Source organism: Telmatherina bonti, assembly GCF_933228915.1.
Source record: "Telmatherina bonti genome assembly, chromosome: 5".
Classification (NCBI taxonomy): Eukaryota; Metazoa; Chordata; class Actinopteri; order Atheriniformes; family Telmatherinidae; genus Telmatherina; species Telmatherina bonti.
Window position 1 is genome coordinate 42,636,424 of NC_136623.1, and position 22,455 is coordinate 42,658,878.

Consider the following 22,455-nt stretch of genomic DNA (forward strand, 5'->3'; position numbering starts at 1 on the left):
CCTGACCTGTAATAACCTGACCTGTAATAACCTGTATCACCTGACCTGTAATAACCTGAACTGTAATAACCTGACCCGTAAAAACCTGACCTGTAATAACCTGTAATAACTTAACCTGTAATAACCTGACCTGTAATAACCTGAACTGTAATAACCTGACCCGTAAAAACCTGACCTGTAATAACCTGTAATAACTTAACCTGTAATAACCTGACCTGTAATAACCTGAACTGTAATAACCTGACCTGTAAAAACCTGACCTGTAATAACCTGTATCAACTGACGTGTAATAACCTGTCATAACCTGACCTGTAATAACCTGACCCCTAAAAACCTGAACTGTGATAACCTGTAATAAATGTAATAACCTGACCTGTAATAGCCTGTAATGACCTGTAATAACTTGACCTATGATAACCTGTCATAACCTGACCTGTAATAACCTCACCTGTAATAACCTGTAATAACCTGACCTGTAAAAACCTGACCTGTAATAACCTGTATCACCTGACGTGTAATAACCTGTAATAACCTGACTTGTAATAACCTGACCTGTAATAACCTGTAATAACCTGAACTTTAATAACCTGTAGTAACATGACCTGTAATAAGCGATAACCTGTATCACCTGACCTGTAATAACCTGACCTGTAAAAACCTGACCTGTAATAACCAGACTTGTAATAACCTGACCTGTAATAACCTGTATCACCTGACGTGTAATAACCTGTAATAACCTGACCTGTAAAAACCTGACCTGTAATAACCTGACCCGTAAAAACCTGACCTGTAATAACCTGTAATAAACGTAATAACCTGACCTGTAATAGCCTGTAATAACCTGACCTATAATAACCTGACATAACCTGACCTGTTATAACCTGACATGTAATAACCTGTAATAACTTAACCTGTAATAACCTGACCTGTAATAACCTGAACTGTAATAACCTGACCTGTAGTAACATGACCTGTAGTAAACTGACCTGTAATAACCTGTAATAACCCATAATAAACTGAACTGTAATAACCGGACCAGTAATAAACTGACCTCTAATAACCTGTAATAACCCGTAATAACTTGCCCTGTAATAACCTGTAACAACCTGACCTGTAATAACCTGTAATAACTTAACCTGTAATAACCTGACCTGTAATAACCTGACCTGTAATAACCTGACCTGTAATAACATGACCTGTAGTAAACTGACCTGTAATAACCTGTAGTAACCCGTAATAAACAGAACTGTAATAACCGGACCTGTAATAACCTGACCTGTAATAACCCGTGATAACTTGCCCTGTAATAACCTGACCTGTAATAACCTGTAATAACCTGACCTGTAATAACATGACCTGTAATAACCTGTAGAAACAATACCTATAATAACCTGTCATAACCTGACCTGTTTTAACCTGTAATAACCTGAACTGTAATAACCTGACCTGTAAAAACCTGACCTGTAATAACCTGTATCAACTGACGTGTAATAACCTGTCATAACCTGACCTGTAATAACCTGACCCCTAAAAACCTGAACTGTGATAACCTGTAATAAATGTAATAACCTGACCTGTAATAGCCTGTAATGACCTGTAATAACTTGACCTATGATAACCTGTCATAACCTGACCTGTAATAACCTCACCTGTAATAACCTGTAATAACTTAACCTGTAATAACGTGACCTGTAATAACCTGACCTGTAATAACCAGTAGTAACATGACCTGTAATAACCGGTAATAACCTGTAATAACTTGACCTGTAATAACCTGAACTGTAATAACCTGACCTGTAAAAACCTGACCTGTAAAAACCTGACCCCTAAAAACCTGAACTGTGATAACCTGTAATAAATGTAATAACCTGACCTGTAATAACCTCACCTGTAATAACCTGACCTGTAATAACCTGTAATAACCTGAACTTTAATAACCTGTAGTAACATGACCTGTAATAACCTGTAAAACCTGACCCGTGATAACCTGACCTGTAATAACCTATAATAACCTGACCTATAATCACCTGTAATAACCTGCCCTGTAATAACCCGACCTGTAATAACCTATGATAACCTGACCAGTAATAACCTGTAGTAACCTGACCTGCAATAACCTGACTTGTAATAACCTGACCTGTAATAACCTGTAATAACCTGACCTGTAAAAACCTGTAGTAACATGACCTGTAATAACTGGTAATAACCTGACCTGTAATAACCTGTGATGACCTGACCTGTAATAACCTGTAATAACCGGAACTGTAATAACCTGTAGTAACATGACCTGTAATAACCGTTAATAACCTGTAATAATCTGACCTGTAAAAACCTGACCTGTAATAACCTGAACTGTAATAACCTGACCTGTAATAACCTGTATCAACTGACGTGTAATAACCTGTCATAACCTGACCTGTAATAACCTGACCCCTAAAAACCTGAACTGTGATAACGTGTAATAAATGTAATAACCTGACCTGTAATAGCCTGTAATGACCTGTAATAACTTGACCTATGATAACCTGTCATAACCTGACCTGTAATAACCTCACCTGTAATAACCTGTAATAACCTGACCTGTAATAACCTGTAATAACCTGAACTTTAATAACCTGTAGTAACATGACCTGTAATAAGCGATAATAACCTGTATCACCTGACCTGTAATAACCTGACCTGTAAAAACCTGACCTGTAATAACCAGACTTGTAATAACCTGACCTGTAATAACCTGACCCCTAAAAACCTGAACTGTAATAACCTGTAATAAATGTAATAAGTTGAGCTGTAAAAGCCTGTAATAACCTGTAATAACCTGACCTATAATAACCTGTCATAACCTGACCTGTAATAACCTGTAATAACCTGACCTATAATAACCTGTCATAACCTGACCTGTAATAACCTGTAATAACCTGACCTGTAATAACCTATGATAACCTGACCAGTAATAACCTGTAGTAACCTGACCTGCAATAACCTGACTTGTAATAACCTGACCTGTAATAACCTGTAATAACCTGACCTGTAATAACCTGTAGTAACATGACCTGTAATAACTGGTAATAACCTGACCTGTAATAACCTGTGATGACCTGACCTGTAATAACCTGTAATAACCTGAACTGTAATAACCTGTAGTAACATGACCTGTAATAACCGTTAATAACCTGTAATAACCTGACCTGTAATAACCTGTAATAATCTGACCTGTAAAAACCTGACCTGTAATAACCTGACTTGTAATAACCTGACCTGTAATAACCTGTAAAAACCTGACCCGTAAAAATCTGACCTGTAATAACCTGTAATAAACATAATAACCTGACCTGTAATAGTCTGTAATAACCTGACCTATAATAACCTGACCTGTTATAACCTGACCTGTTATAACCTGTCTGTAATAAACTGACCTGTAATAACCTGTCATAACCTGACCTGTAATAACCTGTAATAACTTAACCTGTAAAAACCTGACCTGTAATAACCTGAACTGTAATAACCTGACCTGTAAAAACCTGACCTGTAATAACCTGTATCACCTGACGTGTAATAACCTGTAATAACCTGACCTGTAAAAACCTGACCTGTAATAACCTGACCCGTAAAAACCTGACCTGTAATAACCTGTAATAAACGTAATAACCTGACCTGTAATAGCCTGTAATAACCTGACCTATAATAACCTGACATAACCTGACCTGTAATAACCTGAACTGCAATAACCTGACCTGTAGTAACATGACCTGTAATAACATGACCTGTAGTAAACTGACCTGTAATAACCTGTAATAACCCGTAATAAACTGAACTGTAACAACCGGACCAGTAATAAACTGATCTCTAATAACCTGTAATAACCCGTAATAACTTGCCCTGTAATAACCTGTAACAACCTGACCTGTAATAGCCTGTAATAACCTGTAATAACCTGACCTATATAACCTGACCTGTAATAACCTGTAATAACTTAACCTGTAATAACCTGACCTGTAATAACCTGACCTGTAAAAACCTGACCTGTAAAAACCTGACCTGTAATAACATGACCTGTAGTAAACTGACCTGTAATAACCTGTAGTAACCCGTAATAACCGGACCTGTAATAACCGGACCTGTAATAACCTGACCTGTAATAACCCGTAATAACTTGCCCTGTAATAACCTGACCTGTAATAACCTGTAATAAACTGACCTGTAATAACATGACCTGTAATAACCTGTAGAAACAATACTTATAATAACCTGTCATAACCTGACCTGTTTTAACCTGTAATAACCTGACCTGTAATAACGTGACATGTAATAACCTGACCTGTAATAACCTGACCTGTAATAACCAGTAGTAACATGACCTGTAATAACCGGTAATAACCTGACCTGTAATAACCTGACCTGTAATAACCTGAACTGTAATAACCTGACCTGTAAAAACCTGACCTGTAATAACCTGTATCAACTGACGTGTAATAACCTGTCATAACCTGACCTGTAATAACCTGACCCCTAAAAACCTGAACTGTGATAACCTGTAATAAATGTAATAACCTGACCTGTAATAACCTCACCTGTAATAACCTGACCTGTAATAACCTGTAATAACCTGAACTTTAATAACCTGTAGTAACATGACCTGTAATAACCTGTAATAACCTGACCCGTGATAACCTGACCTGTAATAACATGTCATAACCTGACCTGTAATAACCTGTAATAACCTGTCCGGTATAAACCTGACCTGTAATAACATGTCATAACCTGACCTGTAATAACCTGACCTGTAATAACCTGTAATAACTGACGTGTAATAACCTGTCATAACCTGACCTGTAATAACCTGACCTGTAATAACCTGTAATAACTGACGTGTAATAACCTGTCATAACCTGACCTGTAATAACCTGACCCCTAAAAACCTGAACTGTGATAACCTGTAATAAATGTAATAACCTGACCTGTAATAACCTGTAATAACCTGACCTGTAATAACCTGTAATAACCTGAACTTTAATAACCTGTAGTAACATGACCTGTAATAAGCGATAATAACCTGTATCACCTGACCTGTAATAACCTGACCTGTAAAAACCTGACCTGTAATAACCAGACTTGTAATAACCTGACCTGTAATAACCTGACCCCTAAAAACCTGAACTGTAATAACCTGTAATAAATGTAATAACTTGACCTGTAACAGCCTGTAATAACCTGTAATAACCTGACCTATAATAACCTGTCATAACCTGACCTGTAATAACCTGTAATAACCTGACCTGTAATAACCTATAATAACCTGACCTATAATCACCTGTAATAACCTGCCCTGTAATAACCCGACCTGTAATAACCTATGATAACCTGACCAGTAATAACCTGTAGTAACCTGACCTGCAATAACCTGACTTGTAATAACCTGACCTGTAATAACCTGTGATAACCTGACCTGTAATAACCTGTAGTAACATGACCTGTAATAACTGGTAATAACCTGACCTGTAATAACCTGTGATGACCTGACCTGTAATAACCTGTAATAACCTGAACTGTAATAACCTGTAGTAACATGACCTGTAATAACAGTTAATAACCTGTAATAACCTGACCTGTAATAACCTGTAATAATCTGACCTGTAAAAACCTGACCTGTAATAACCTGACTTGTAATAACCTGACCTGTAATAACCTGTAATAACCTGACCCGTAAAAATCTGACCTGTAATAACCTGTAATAAACATAATAACCTGACCTGTAATAGTCTGTAATAACCTGTAATAACCTGACCTATAATAACCTGACATAACCTGACCTGTTATAACCTGACCTGTTATAACCTGTCATAACCTGACCTGTAATAAACTGACCTGTAATAACCTGTCATAACCTGACCTGTAATAAACTGACCTGTAATAACCTGTCATAACCTGACCTGTATTAACCTGTAATAACCTGTCCGGTATAAACCTGACCTGTAATAACATGTCATAACCTGACCTGTAATAACCTGACCTGTAATAACCTGTAATAACCTGACCTGTGAAAACCTGACCTGTAATAACCTGACCTGTAATAACCTGTATCACCTGACCTGTAATAACCTGAACTGTAATAACCTGACCCGTAAAAACCTGACCTGTAATAACCTGTAATAACTTAACCTGTAATAACCTGACCTGTAATAACCTGAACTGTAATAACCTGACCCGTAAAAACCTGACCTGTAATAACCTGTAATAACTTAACCTGTAATAACCTGACCTGTAATAACCTGAACTGTAATAACCTGACCTGTAAAAACCTGACCTGTAATAACCTGTATCAACTGACGTGTAATAACCTGTCATAACCTGACCTGTAATAACCTGACCCCTAAAAACCTGAACTGTGATAACCTGTAATAAATGTAATAACCTGACCTGTAATAGCCTGTAATGACCTGTAATAACTTGACCTATGATAACCTGTCATAACCTGACCTGTAATAACCTCACCTGTAATAACCTGTAATAACCTGACCTGTAAAAACCTGACCTGTAATAACCTGTATCACCTGACGTGTAATAACCTGTAATAACCTGACTTGTAATAACCTGACCTGTAATAACCTGTAATAACCTGTACTTTAATAACCTGTAGTAACATGACCTGTAATAAGCGATAACCTGTATCACCTGACCTGTAATAACCTGACCTGTAAAAACCTGACCTGTAATAACCAGACTTGTAATAACCTGACCTGTAATAACCTGTATCACCTGACGTGTAATAACCTGTAATAACCTGACCTGTAAAAACCTGACCTGTAATAACCTGACCCGTAAAAACCTGACCTGTAATAACCTGTAATAAACGTAATAACCTGACCTGTAATAGCCTGTAATAACCTGACCTATAATAACCTGACATAACCTGACCTGTTATAACCTGACATGTAATAACCTGTAATAACTTAACCTGTAATAACCTGACCTGTAATAACCTGAACTGTAATAACCTGACCTGTAGTAACATGACCTGTAGTAAACTGACCTGTAATAACCTGTAATAACCCGTAATAAACTGAACTGTAATAACCGGACCAGTAATAAACTGACCTCTAATAACCTGTAATAACCCGTAATAACTTGCCCTGTAATAACCTGTAACAACCTGACCTGTAATAACCTGTAATAACTTAACCTGTAATAACCTGACCTGTAATAACCTGACCTGTAATAACCTGACCTGTAATAACATGACCTGTAGTAAACTGACCTGTAATAACCTGTAGTAACCCGTAATAAACAGAACTGTAATAACCGGACCTGTAATAACCTGACCTGTAATAACCCGTGATAACTTGCCCTGTAATAACCTGACCTGTAATAACCTGTAATAACCTGACCTGTAATAACATGACCTGTAATAACCTGTAGAAACAATACCTATAATAACCTGTCATAACCTGACCTGTTTTAACCTGTAATAACCTGACCTGTAATAACGTGACCTGTAATAACCTGACCTGTAATAACCAGTAGTAACATGACCTGTAATAACCGGTAATAACCTGTAATAACTTGACCTGTAATAACCTGAACTGTAATAACCTGACCTGTAAAAACCTGACCTGTAATAACATGTATCAACTGACGTGTAATAACCTGTCATAACCTGGCCTGTAATAACCTGACCCCTAAAAACCTGAACTGTGATAACCTGTAATAAATGTAATAACCTGACCTGTAATAACCTCACCTGTAATAACCTGACCTGTAATAACCTGTAATAACCTGAACTTTAATAACCTGTAGTAACATGACCTGTAATAACCTGTAAAAACCTGACCCGTGATAACCTGACCTGTAATAACCTATAATAACCTGACCTATAATCACCTGTAATAACCTGCCCTGTAATAACCCGACCTGTAATAACCTATGATAACCTGACCAGTAATAACCTGTAGTAACCTGACCTGCAATAACCTGACTTGTAATAACCTGACCTGTAATAACCTGTAATAACCTGACCTGTAAAAACCTGTAGTAACATGACCTGTAATAACTGGTAATAACCTGACCTGTAATAACCTGTGATGACCTGACCTGTAATAACCTGTAATAACCGGAACTGTAATAACCTGTAGTAACATGACCTGTAATAACCGTTAATAACCTGTAATAACCTGACCTGTAATAACCTGTAATAATCTGACCTGTAAAAACCTGACCTGTAATAACCTGACTTGTAATAACCTGACCTGTAATAACCTGTAATAACCTGACCCGTAAAAACCTGACCTGTAATAACCTGTAATAAACATAATAACCTGACCTGTAATAGTCTGTAATAACCTGTAATAACCTGACCTATAATAACCTGACATAACCTGACCTGTTATAACCTGTCATAACCTGACCTGTAATAAACTGACCTGTAATAACCTGTCATAACCTGACCTGTAATAACCTGTAATAACCTGACCCGTGATAACCTGACCTGTAATAACAGGTCATAACCTGACCTGTATTAACCTGTAATAACCTGTCCGGTATAAACCTGACCTGTAATAACATGTCATAACCTGACCTGTAATAACCTGACCTGTAAAAACCTGTAATAACCTGACCTGTAATAACCTGTCATAACCTGACCTGTAATAACCTGTATCACCTGACCTGTAATAACCTGAACTGTAATAACCTGACCCGTAAAAACCTGACCTGTAATAACCTGTAATAACTTAACCTGTAATAACCTGACCTGTAATAACCTGAACTGTAATAACCTGACCTGTAAAAACCTGACCTGTAATAACCTGTATCAACTGACGTGTAATAACCTGTCATAACCTGACCTGTAATAACCTGACCCCTAAAAACCTGAACTGTGATAACCTGTAATAAATGTAATAACCTGACCTGTAATAGCCTGTAATGACCTGTAATAACTTGACCTATGATAACCTGTCATAACCTGACCTGTAATAACCTCACCTGTAATAACCTGTAATAACCTGACCTGTAATAACCTGTAATAACCTGAACTTTAATAACCTGTAGTAACATGACCTGTAATAAGCGATAATAACCTGTATCACCTGACCTGTAATAACCTGACCTGTAAAAACCTGACCTGTAATAACCAGACTTGTAATAACCTGACCTGTAGTAACATGACCTGTAATAACATGACCTGTAGTAAACTGACCTGTAATAACCTGTAATAACCCGTAATAAACTGAACTGTAATAACCGGACCAGTAATAAACTGACCTCTAATAACCTGTAATAACCCGTAATAAACTGAACTGTAATAACCTGTAACAACCTGACCTGTAATAGCCTGTAATAACCTGTAATAACCTGACCTATATAACCTGACCTGTAATAACCTGTAATAACTTAACCTGTAATAACCTGACCTGTAATAACCTGACCTGTAAAAACCTGACCTGTAAAAACCTGACCTGTAATAACATGACCTGTAGTAAACTGACCTGTAATAACCTGTAGTAACCCGTAATAAACGGAACTGTAATAACCGGACCTGTAATAACCTGACCTGTAATAACCCGTAATAACTTGCCCTGTAATAACCTGACCTGTAATAACCTGTAATAACCTGACCTGTAATAACATGACCTGTAATAACCTGTAGAAACAATACTTATAATAACCTGTCATAACCTGACCTGTTTTAACCTGTAATAACCTGACCTGTAATAACGTGACCTGTAATAACCTGACCTGTAATAACCAGTAGTAACATGACCTGTAATAACCGGTAATAACCTGTAATAACCTGACCTGTAATAACCTGAACTGTAATAACCTGACCTGTAAAAACCTGACCTGTAATAACCTGTATCAACTGACGTGTAATAACCTGTCATAACCTGACCTGTAATAACCTGACCCCTAAAAACCTGAACTGTGATAACCTGTAATAAATGTAATAACCTGACCTGTAATAACCTGACCTTTAATAACCTGTAATAACCTGAACTTTAATAACCTGTAGTAACATGACCTGTAATAACCTGTAATAACCTGACCCGTGATAACCTGACCTGTAATAACATGTCATAACCTGACCTGTAATAACCTGTAATAACCTGTCCGGTATAAACCTGACCTGTAATAACATGTCATAACCTGACCTGTAATAACCTGACCTGTAATAACCTGAACTGTAATAACCTGTAATAAATGTAATAACTTGACCTGTAACAGCCTGTAATAACCTGTAATAACCTGACCTATAATAACCTGTCATAACCTGACCTGTAATAACCTGTAATAACCTGACCTGTAATAACCTATAATAACCTGACCTATAATCACCTGTAATAACCTGCCCTGTAATAACCCGACCTGTAATAACCTATGATAACCTGACCAGTAATAACCTGTAGTAACCTGACCTGCAATAACCTGACTTGTAATAACCTGACCTGTAATAACCTGTAATAACCTGACCTGTAATAACCTGTAGTAACATGACCTGTAATAACTGGTAATAACCTGACCTGTAATAACCTGTGATGACCTGACCTGTAATAACCTGTAATAACCTGAACTGTAATAACCTGTAGTAACATGACCTGTAATAACAGTTAATAACCTGTAATAACCTGACCTGTAATAACCTGTAATAATCTGACCTGTAAAAACCTGACCTGTAATAACCTGACTTGTAATAACCTGACCTGTAATAACCTGTAATAACCTGACCCGTAAAAATCTGACCTGTAATAACCTGTAATAAACATAATAACCTGACCTGTAATAGTCTGTAATAACCTGTAATAACCTGACCTATAATAACCTGACATAACCTGACCTGTTATAACCTGACCTGTTATAACCTGTCATAACCTGACCTGTAATAAACTGACCTGTAATAACCTGTCATAACCTGACCTGTAATAAACTGACCTGTAATAGTCTGTAATAACCTGTAATAACCTGACCTATAATAACCTGACATAACCTGACCTGTTATAACCTGTCATAACCTGACCTGTAATAAACTGACCTGTAATAACCTGTCATAACCTGACCTGTAATAATCTGTAATAACCTGACCCGTGATAACCTGACCTGTAATAACATGTCATAACCTGACCTGTATTAACTTGTAATAACCTGTCCGGTATAAACCTGACCTGTAATAACATGTCATAACCTGACCTGTAATAACCTGACCTGTAATAACCTGTAATAACCTGACCTGTGAAAACCTGACCTGTAATAACCTGACCTGTAATAACCTGTATCACCTGACCTGTAATAACCTGAACTGTAATAACCTGACCCGTAAAAACCTGACCTGTAATAACCTGTAATAACTTAACCTGTAATAACCTGACCTGTAATAACCTGAACTGTAATAACCTGACCTGTAAAAACCTGACCTGTAATAACCTGTATCAACTGACGTGTAATAACCTGTCATAACCTGACCTGTAATAACCTGACCCCTAAAAACCTGAACTGTGATAACCTGTAATAAATGTAATAACCTGACCTGTAATAGCCTGTAATGACCTGTAATAACTTGACCTATGATAACCTGTCATAACCTGACCTGTAATAACCTCACCTGTAATAACCTGTAATAACCTGACCTGTAAAAACCTGACCTGTAATAACCTGTATCACCTGACGTGTAATAACCTGTAATAACCTGACTTGTAATAACCTGACCTGTAATAACCTGTAATAACCTGACCCGTAAAAACCTGACCTGTAATAACCTGTAATAAACATAATAACCTGACCTGTAATAGTCTGTAATAACCTGTAATAACCTGACCTATAATAACCTGACATAACCTGACCTGTTATAACCTGACCTGTTATAACCTGTCATAACCTGACCTGTAATAAACTGACCTGTAATAACCTGTCATAACCTGACCTGTAATAACCTGTAATAACTTAACCTGTAATAACCTGACCTGTAATAACCTGAACTGTAATAACCTGACCTGTAAAAACCTGACCTGTAATAACCTGTATCACCTGACGTGTAATAACCTGTAATAACCTGACCTGTAAAAACCTGACCTGTAATAACCTGACCCGTAAAAACCTGACCTGTAATAGCCTGTAATAACCTGACCTATAATAACCTGACATAACCTGACCTGTAATAACCTGAACTGCAATAACCTGACCTGTAGTAACATGACCTGTAATAACATGACCTGTAGTAAACTGACCTGTAATAACCTGTAATAACCCGTAATAAACTGAACTGTAATAACCGGACCAGTAATAAACTGACCTCTAATAACCTGTAATAACCCGTAATAACTTGCCCTGTAATAACCTGTAACAACCTGACCTGTAATAGCCTGTAATAACCTGTAATAACCTGACCTATATAACCTGACATAACCTGACCTGTAATAACCTGTAATAACTTAACCTGTAATAACCTGACCTGTAATAACCTGACCTGTAATAACCTGACCTGTAAAAACCTTACCTGTAATAACATGACCTGTAGTAAACTGACCTGTAATAACCTGTAGTAACCCGTAATAAACTGAACTGTAATAACCGGACCTGTAATAACCTGACCTGTAATAACCCGTAATAACTTGCCCTGTAATAACCTGACCTGTAATAACCTGTAATAACCTGACCTGTAATAACATGACCTGTAATAACCTGTAGAAACAATACCTATAATAACCTGTCATAACCTGACCTGTTTTAACCTGTAATAACCTGACCTGTAATAACGTGACCTGTAATAACCTGAACTGTAATAACCTGAACTGTAATAACCTGTAGTAACATGACCTGTAATAACCGGTTATAACCTGACCTGTAATAACCTGTAATAACCTGACCTGTAAAAACCTGACTTGTAATAACCTGACCTGTAATAACCTGTAATAACCTGACCTGTAATAACCTGACCCCTAAAAACCTGAACTGTAATAACCTGTAATAAATGTAATAACCTGACCAGTAATAGCCTGTAATGACCTGTAATAACTTGACCGATGATAACCTGTCATAACCCTACCTGTAATAACCTGTAATAGCCTGACCTGTAATAACCTGTAGAAACATGACCTGTAATAACCGATAATAACCTGTAACAACCTGACCTGTAATAACCTGTATCACCTGACCTGTAATAACCTGTAATAACCTGACCTGTAAAAACCTGACCTGTAATAACTTAACCTGTAATAACCTGACCTGTAATAACCTGAACTGTAATAACCTGACCTGTAGTAACATGACCTGTAATAACATGACCTGTAGTAAACTGACCTGTAATAACCTGTAATAACCCGTAATAAACTGAACTGTAATAACCGGACCAGTAATAACCTGACCTGTAATAACCTGTAATAACCCGTAATAACTTGCCCTGTAATAACCTGTAACAACCTGACCTGTAATAGCCTGTAATAACCTGTAATAACCTGACCTATATAACCTGACATAACCTGACCTGTAATAACCTCTAATAACTTAACCTGTAATAACCTGACCTGTAAAAACCTGACCTGTAAAAACCTGACCTGTAAAAACCTGACATGTAAAAACCTGACCTGTAATAACATGACCTGTAGTAAACTGACCTGTAATAACCTGTAGTAACCCGTAATAAACTGAACTGTAATAACCGGACCTGTAATAACCTGACCTGTAATAACCCGTAATAACTTGCCCTGTAATAACCTGACCTGTAATAACATGACCTGTAATAACCTGTAGAAACAATACCTATAATAACCTGTCATAACCTGACCTGTTTTAACCTGTAATAACCTGACCTGTAATAACGTGACCTGTAATAACCAGTAGTAACATGACCTGTAATAACCGGTAATAACCTGTAATAACCTGACCTGTAATAACACGTAATAACCTGACCTGTAATAACCTGTAATAACCTGACCTATAATAACCTGTCATAACCTGATCTGTAATAACCTGTAATAACCTGAACTGTAATAACCTGAACTGTAATAACCTGAACTGTAATAACCTGTAGTAACATGACCTGTAATAACCGGTTATAACCTGACCTGTAATAACCTGTAATAACCTGACCTGTAAAAACCTGACTTGTAATAACCTGACCTGTAATAACCTGTAATAACCTGACCTGTAATAACCTGACCCCTAAAAACCTGAACTGTAATAACCTGTAATAAATGTAATAACCTGACCAGTAATAGCCTGTAATGACCTGTAATAACTTGACCGATGATAACCTGTCATAACCTGACCTGTAATAACCTGTAATAACCTGACCTGTAATAACCTGTAGAAACATGACCTGTAATAACCGATAATAACCTGTAACAACCTGACCTGTAATAACCTGTATCACCTGACCTGTAATAACCTGTAATAACCTGACCTGTAAAAACCTGATCTGTAATAACCTGACCTGTAATAACCTGTAATAACCTGACCTGTAATAACATATAATAACTTAACCTGTAATAACCTGTAATAACCTGACCTGTAATAACCTGTAATAACCTGAACTGTAATAACCTGTAGTAACATGACCTGTAATAACCGATAACCTGTAATAACCTGACCTGTAATAACCTGTAATAACCTGACCTATAATAACCTGTCATAACCTGATCTGTAATAACCTGAACTGTAATAACCTGTAATAAGCTGTAATAACCTGACCTGTAATAACCTGACTTGTAATAACCTGACCTGTAATAACCTGTCATAACCTGACCTGTAATAAACTGACCTGTAATAACCTGTCATAACCTGATCTGTAATAACCTGTAATAACTTAACCTGTAATAACCTGACCTGTAATAACCTGTATCACCTGACCTGTAATAACCTGTAATAACCTGACCGGTAATAACCTGACCTGTAATAACCTGAAGTAACATGACCTTTAATAACCGGTAATAACCTGTAATAACCTGACCCGCAATAACCTGACCTGTAATAACCTGTAATAAGCTGACCTGTAATAACCTGACCATTAATAACCTGTAGTAACATGACCTGTAATAACTGGTAATAACCTGTAATAACCTGACCTGTAATAACCTGTAATAACCTGACCTGTAATAACCTGTAATAACCTGTGATAACCTGACCTGTAATAACCTGTAATAACCTGACCTGTAATAACCTGTCATAACCTGACCTGTAATAACCTGACCTGTAATAACCTGCATCACCTGACCTGTAATAACCTGTAATAACCTGACCTGTAATAACCTGACCTGTAATAACCTGAAGTAACATGACCTTTAATAACCGGTAATAACCTGTAATAACCTGACCCGCAATAACCTGACCTGTAATAACCTGTAATAAGCTGACCTGTAATAACCTGACCATTAATAACCTGTAGTAACATGACCTGTAATAACTGGTAATAACCTGTAATAACCTGACCTGTAATGACCTGTAATAACCTGACCTGTAATAACCTGTAATAACCTGTGATAACCTGACCTGTAAAAACCTGACCTGTAATAACCTGTAAGAACCTGACCTGTAATAACCTGAAGCAACGAGTGCACGTGTTTCTACCTGTTTCTGTCTCTTCTGCTGCTCCCGTCTCTCTGCTGCCTTCATTTTCTCCAGCTCTTTGCTCTTCACCAGGATCCCGGCCTTCGAACTTTTCTTCCCCAGGATTGTTGCCATGGCATCCGCCCATCCACCCACACCTTCATCACCTTCACCCTCCTCTTCACTCCATCCAGCAGCATCTCTGCTACTTCCTCCTTCGCCATCTGATGTTCCGTCACCATCCTCTCCAGCACACCGTCCATCAGACTGAGGGTGGTTCTCCATGATGTCTCCTGGATCACAAGCAGAGTCATGTGGTAAACAGACCAGAGCGGTTCTGTCTGACCTGTGGGCACTGCAGCTGGACGACGGACAAAATGCCAGAAGCAGTGTGTGTGGAAAGCAGTCCCAGGGTCATGCCACACTGTCCTGAAGCTTCTGTAGCAGATGGAAGATGTTAATTACACGTGTTATTACAGGTAGAGAATGTGGCGTCCCTGCTGAGTGAAAATCCGGATGTGGAGGTGGCGTTAAGCCCACTCCATAATGCCGCAGTTTTCCCGGGAATGACAGACTGGGTTCAGGTTTGTTGGCGTTTTGGCTGGACTTCTGCAGCATCCACCATGTTTCATGAAAAACATTGAGGATGTGAACGTTTCGTAGGATCTGTCAGGGGAATGACGGTTAAAATGGCAAACAACGCGGTTCGTTCTGCTGCGAGCCAGCCGTACGAATCCTCCGAGGAGCCGTGTCGTGGCGCCACCTGCAGCCCTGTGGCGCCGCTCCTCCCGAGGCACTCAGGCTGACCTCATACGTGCTGCTGGTAACATACATGTGGAGCAAAGCGGTCATGCCGACACCGGAGGCAAGGAGGGGGGAGTGTCTGGCCCGGGGGCACAACGGCAGATGGGGCTGAGGCAGGATCTGAACCAGCAACCTCCCTGCTCGCCCACCTGAACCCTGGACTGGTTCCTCAGAGCTCCGCAGAGGATCCCACTTCCTGCATCTTAAAAGTGTGATACGATATAAATCAGAGGTCTTTCTCCTTTTACAGCATCATCATCATCACAGTGGTGTGGAACTGGGATGGTCATGTGACCCTCCAGCTGGTCTACAGAGGTTTTCCAGCGTTTCTATCCGTCCAGGAGGTTTACAATCCAGATGCAGTGTTTATTCAGAGACTCTAGATGGTAAATCCACCGTTATTTATCACATCTTCATCACCATCACTACCATGTTGCTAAGAGACCTCTATTTTCACCTGGACATGATGATGAAGACACTTCCTGTCAGACTTTCCACCAATCAGAGAGCTTAAACTGACGGTAACGTCCAATCAGGAGCAGCCAAAGATCAACAAGTGATGAGAAAAGCAGGAAAATAATGATCCTCTATGGCTGGAATAAAGCCAAGAAGACGTTTGGGATGCAGCTGAGGTGGAGGTGCTGCAGTGAGGACAGCAGGTAGATAGTAGCAGGAAGACATGTGGAAACATGGAGACTGTGTGTGTGTGTGTGTGTGTGTGTGTGTGTGTGTGTGTGTGTGTGTGTGTGTGTGTGTGTGTGTGCGGGTGTTTCAGACGTGAGAGAATGATGTAGATGAGAAAAGTCTTGGTCACTGCTGATCTGTGTGTGTTATTTCTACAAACTTCTGGTTGCTCTTTATTCTGCTTTATCTGTTCATACATTCATTTTACATCATTTTAGCCTCAGAATCTGGAAACTTCACGTCTCCATGGAAACGTGACGTTTCCAGGGTCACGGAGTTCCACACCACGATGATGATGGTGATGATCATGATGGTGATGATGGTGATGATCATGATGGTGATGGTGATGATGATGATGAATGAGGTCCAGGACTCTCTGATCTGATCAGCTGTTGATGTAAAGTTTCAGGATTTCATCCACAATCCGGATGAAGGACTCGTCTCGACCTCTTCCAGGACCAGGTCTACACAGGTCTTGGTTAGAAGTCTGGAACTCTGCAGGACTGGTTTGGGGTTAGGAACCGGGAACTGGGTCTCCAGGTCTAGCGGAACTGGTTTGGGGTTAGGAACCGGGAACTGAGTCTCCAGGTCTAGCGGGACTGGTTTGGGGTTAGGAACCGGGAACTGAGTCTCCAGGTCTAGCGGGACTGGTTTGGGGTTAGGAACCGGGAACTGGGTCTCTAGGTCTAGCAGGACTGTGGCGGTCCAGTTCTTCCTCCATTAAATTAGTCTGACTTCCTTCCGTTTCAGATCGATCGGTGTGATTGGTTAATCCCGAAGCCAACGTCACCACAACATGACAAACAACAACAAACAACAAACACGTAAAAACTCACCTGCGACTTCTGCCACGTGCGCTTTCCTCACAGCCATGATGAACGTCACAGAAACAACTCCGTGCAGAAACACGCGGAACAAAGTTCTGTGGAAGAAATGAGGGACGGACCAGGAAACGTTTCATCAGCCCGTTTCCTGTTTGTAAAAGGCAACAGGTGGGCGGGGCTACGAGCCAGATATAGACCTGCAGTCAGATGTAGATCTGCAGTCAGGCGTAGATCTGCAGTCAGACGTAGATCTGCAGCAAGCGGCAACCTCCGGCGGTTAAAAGTGAAGCACAGGCAGAACTGCATAAAACTGCATTTCTCCCTTCATCCACTAGGGGCTGCAAAACAGATCAAATCCCCAATAGATCAGGTTTACCTGCATGACAACTGTTGGGGGAGTGAATTTTTTTCTAACTTGTCCGTTTAAAAGTAATTTAATCTCGAAGTTCGGCATATTTAGGGGCGTGTCCTTTTGATTGACAGGTACCTGATCTCCCGCTTCAAGTCAGGAGAATGTAGAACAACCGCGGTTTTTAGCCGGTTAACAACGTGACTTAGCTTTAGCCCGCTTACCTCCGTTAGCTGGTTAGCTCCTGTTATCTCCGGGTTAGCTCGGTTAGTTCTTCGCCAAAGAAAGCTCGGAGTCCGCTCGATGTCAATCATCCACCATGACGCTCACAGCCCCCCCTCTCAGCTTCACCTCTTTGCCCATATTTGTATTTTCCGGGACGACACACATGCCCCTGCCAAGATGGCGATGGTAGGAACCGCCCACTGAGCTTCAATTCAGTTCTTCAGAAACCTACGTGTGACGTCATCGAGGCTCCGCCCATCTTTTGTAGACTGGGTGTGTCTCAATCAGCGCACTAACACCACTATGTTTCAGTGCGTTTACACTGACTTTTACGCAAAAAACTCAGTGCACTGAAAGTACCCGGATGCTGCCCTAAACCCGCCCATAAATGAAATGTGGAGCGATGGACACTTCGCGCACTAAATCGACGCCAATTTGCTGACGTAGCAGAAGAGGATGGCCTTTCCATCAGTTTACCATGTAAATAATGGCGGAGTTTAACGCCAGTCCAGGCCGGGATTCATTTGTATAAAAGTATTAAATTATTCCGTTATTATTCTGATGAAATGAGAAATACTTTATTCATCCCCAAAGGGAAATATTGTAGTATATAATAATAACTAGAGGAGGTCTTGTTCTGGAGGCTGATGGCTGCTGGCAGGAATGATCTTCTGTATCTTTCAGTCTTACATCGGACCTGAAGAAGCCTCTCACTGAACACACTTTGTTGTTTCATCACTGTGTTGTGGAGAGGGTGTGAAGAATCCTCCATCATCTTCATCAGCTTGTGCAGCATTCTTCTTTGGACAATCAGCTCCAGCGGCTCCAGAGTTACTCCAAGCACAGAAGCAGTTTTCTGGATCAGTTTGTTGATTCTCTTCAAGTCTGGTTCTGATGCTACTACTCCAGCAGATGCTGCAAAGCTGACTGCACTCTCTACAACAGACTTATAGAAGATATGCAACATCTTGGTGCAGACGTTAAACCATCTCAGCTTCCTTAAGAAGTACAGTCTGCTCTGACCTTTCTTGTAGATGTAGTCAGTGTTGCATTTCCAGTCCAGTTTGTTGTCCAGCTGAACTCCAAGATACTTGTATTCCTCCACCACCTCCACCTCCTCTCCCAGGATGGAAACAGTGCTTTGTTTATTCTTCTTCCTCCTGAAGTCAACAATCATCTCTTTTGTTTTGCTGCTATTTAATATGAGATGATTGTCACCGCACCATTTAACAAACTGACTGACCAGTTCTCTGTACTCTGCTTCTTGTCCATCCCTGATACACCCCACAACTGCAGAGTCATCAGAGTATTTCTGCAGATGACAGGACTCAGAGTTGTACTGGAAGTCTGAGGTGTACAGAGTGAAGAGGAATGGCCAGAGTACAGTTCCTTGTGGTGCACCAGTGCTGCTGACCTCCATCTCAGACACACAACCTTTCAGTCTCACAAACTGGGGTCTGTTTGTGAGGTAGTCATAGATCCAGGTGGTTGTGGAGGTATCCACCTGGAATTTATGGAGCTTCTCACATAACAAAGCAGGCTGAATGGTATTAAAAGCACTGAGAAATGAAAGAACATGACCCTCAGAGTGCTGCCTGAATGGTCCAGATGAGAGTGTGCTCTCTGGAGCAGGTATATGATGGCATCTTCAACCCCAAGTCCATTACGATATGCAAACTGGAATGGGTCCTGAAAGGTGTTTACTTGCTTGTTGAGGTGAGCCAGTAAGAGTCTCTCCAGGACTTTCATGATGTGAGATGTCAGGGCAACTGGTCTGTAGCCACTTGGTTCAGCTGGTTGTGTTTTTTTAGGCACTGGAACAAGGCAGGAGGTTTTCCACAGCACTGGGACTCTATTTTGTCTCAGACTGGTGTTGAAAAGGTGCTGGAGAATCGGACATAGTTGTTCTGAGCAGGTCTTGAGAACTCTGGGACTGACACCATCTGGACCTGCAGCCTTGTTCTGGTTCAGTTTCTCAAGTTGCTTCTTAACCTGATTGCAGGAGACAAACAAGGTGGAGGTCTCAGGATGTCCTGATGTGGAGGGAGATGAAGCTGTGTTCTGGTCCATGACTGAGCTGCAGGGTGACAGATTGGAGGCGTGACAGGAAAGCAGTGGGCTTATGGAGGGTGTGTGGTCTGTTGGGCTGGAGGTAGGGGGTGAACTGAACCTGGTGAAGAATATGTTCAGCTCATTAGCTCTGTCCAGACCTCCATCAGGCTGGTCCCCCTTTAACTTGAAGCCGGTGATCTTCTTCATTCCAGACCACACATCCCTCAGGTTATTCTGCTGGAGCTGACTTTCTAACTTCTTCCTGTAGTCCTCCTTGCACTTCTTAGTTTGTGTTTTAAGTTGTTTTTGTGTTGCCCTCAATAACTCCCTGTCTCCATCCCTGAAGGCTTTCTTTTTGATGTTCAGCAGCTTTTTCAGGTCACTGGTGATCCAGGGTTTGTTATTGGGGAAGCACCTCACTGTTCTTGTTGGGACGATGCTGTCCACACAGAAGTTTATGTAATCTGTCACACACTAAGTCATGGCGTTGATGTCGTCTCCATGAGGTTCACAGAGGACGTTCCAGTCTGTAGCCTCAAAGCCTCCTCTAAGAGTATCTTCAGCTTCAGCAGACCAGATTTTGATAGTCTTTGTGATGACTGGTTGCTGCTGAACGACGGGCTTGTAGGTGGAGGTGAGAAGAACCAGATTATGGTCAGATCTTCCTAAAGGAGGCAGGGCAGAACAACTGGATCCATTATTCATATTTGCATTAAATAAGTCCAACATCTTATTTTCTCTGGTGGAGCAGCTGACAAACTGCTGGAATGTTGGTAGAGTTGCAGAGAGGGAGACGTTGTTGAAGTCTCCGGAGATCGCCATGAATGAGTTTGGATGCTGTGTTTGTAGCCGAGCAACGACGGAACTGATGACGTCACAGGCTGTGTCTGGTGCGGTACCAGGTATTATATAAACCGCTACCAGAATAACACAGGTAAACTCTCTGGGTAAATAAAATGGACGGAAGCTCACAGCTAACAGTTCCATGTCCCTTGTGCATATCTTCTCCTTGACAGTTAACATGTCCAGGATGACACCAACGCTGGTTAACCAGCACTGCAATTCCACCACCCTTTAGCTTTCCGCTGTGTTGTCTACTGCGGTCTGCACGGACCGTTTTAAAGCCCGGTACAGACACATTACAGTCAGGGATGTGTTCATGCAGCCATGTCTCGGTGAAGCACATAACACTGCATTCTCTGTATTCTTTCTGAGATCTTGTTAGCATCTCAAGCTCGTCCATTTTGTTAGTTAGCGATCTCACATTACCCATTAAGACGGTCGGGAGAAATGGTTTAAATCTCCATCACTTTCTTCGCTCTCTGACTCCCGCTCTGCATCCTCTTCTCTTTCTCTTCAACTCCATCGGGATTTGATGTGTTGTTTCGCTGATAATCCTGATTTGGGATAGGTTAATCGGTTGATCCCGATTGTAAACAAGTCTTTTGTTGCCATGGAGACTCATCATAACAAGTCTTGAAAGAGACAAAAATATGCAGAAAAATCTTCCTTACAACACACCCTCCAAACTGGCATGAAATCCTCAGAAAAAATGCCTAATTTGAGGTCATATTTATGTGAAAAAACTGTGTACGTTTAAAAAAAAAAAATCAAGGGCAAGTCAGAACTACTAAAGTTTGCTGCCAACAGATGGCGCAATCTAGAATGGAAGAGATGTATACTATTGGCTACTGTAGTACTGTATACTAAGGTATACTGCAGCCTGCTAATGTATCACTGACGACAGTTATGGATCCGATCATTTGTTTGGGGCAGCGGTTGCCGACTCTGTAGAGTTAGGGCCATAGATTAGCACACGTAAATGTTAGCTGTTCTTATCCGGCGTATTGGACAAAGATAGGTTATACATGTTACAAATGATGAATGTTGTAGGTTCTGTTCATTGATCATTGTTGAACTGCCAGATTAAGCATTGTAGTGTCTATGACGTAAACTGTTAATGCCGATATAGCGCCAGTTTTTAGTGAA

At 40.2% G+C, this 22,455-nt stretch overlaps 1 protein-coding gene across 2 annotated transcripts in view; it reads right to left on the reverse strand.

Annotated features, from left to right (window-relative positions):
• rrp15 (ribosomal RNA processing 15 homolog) overlaps positions 1 to 17,932 on the reverse strand; it is a 40,319-nt gene extending 22,387 nt beyond the window's left edge. For both annotated transcript variants that reach the window (XM_079239961.1, XM_079239960.1), the window contains exons 1-2: positions 17,853 to 17,932; positions 15,550 to 15,821 (exon numbers count right to left, since the gene is read on the reverse strand). In XM_079239961.1, coding sequence (XP_079096087.1) covers positions 15,550 to 15,821; positions 17,853 to 17,889 — 309 coding nt within the window. In that variant the 5' untranslated portion in view covers positions 17,890 to 17,932. The remainder of the gene's footprint in view (positions 1 to 15,549; positions 15,822 to 17,852) is intronic.
• Between the last annotated feature and the right edge of the window lie 4,523 nt (positions 17,933 to 22,455).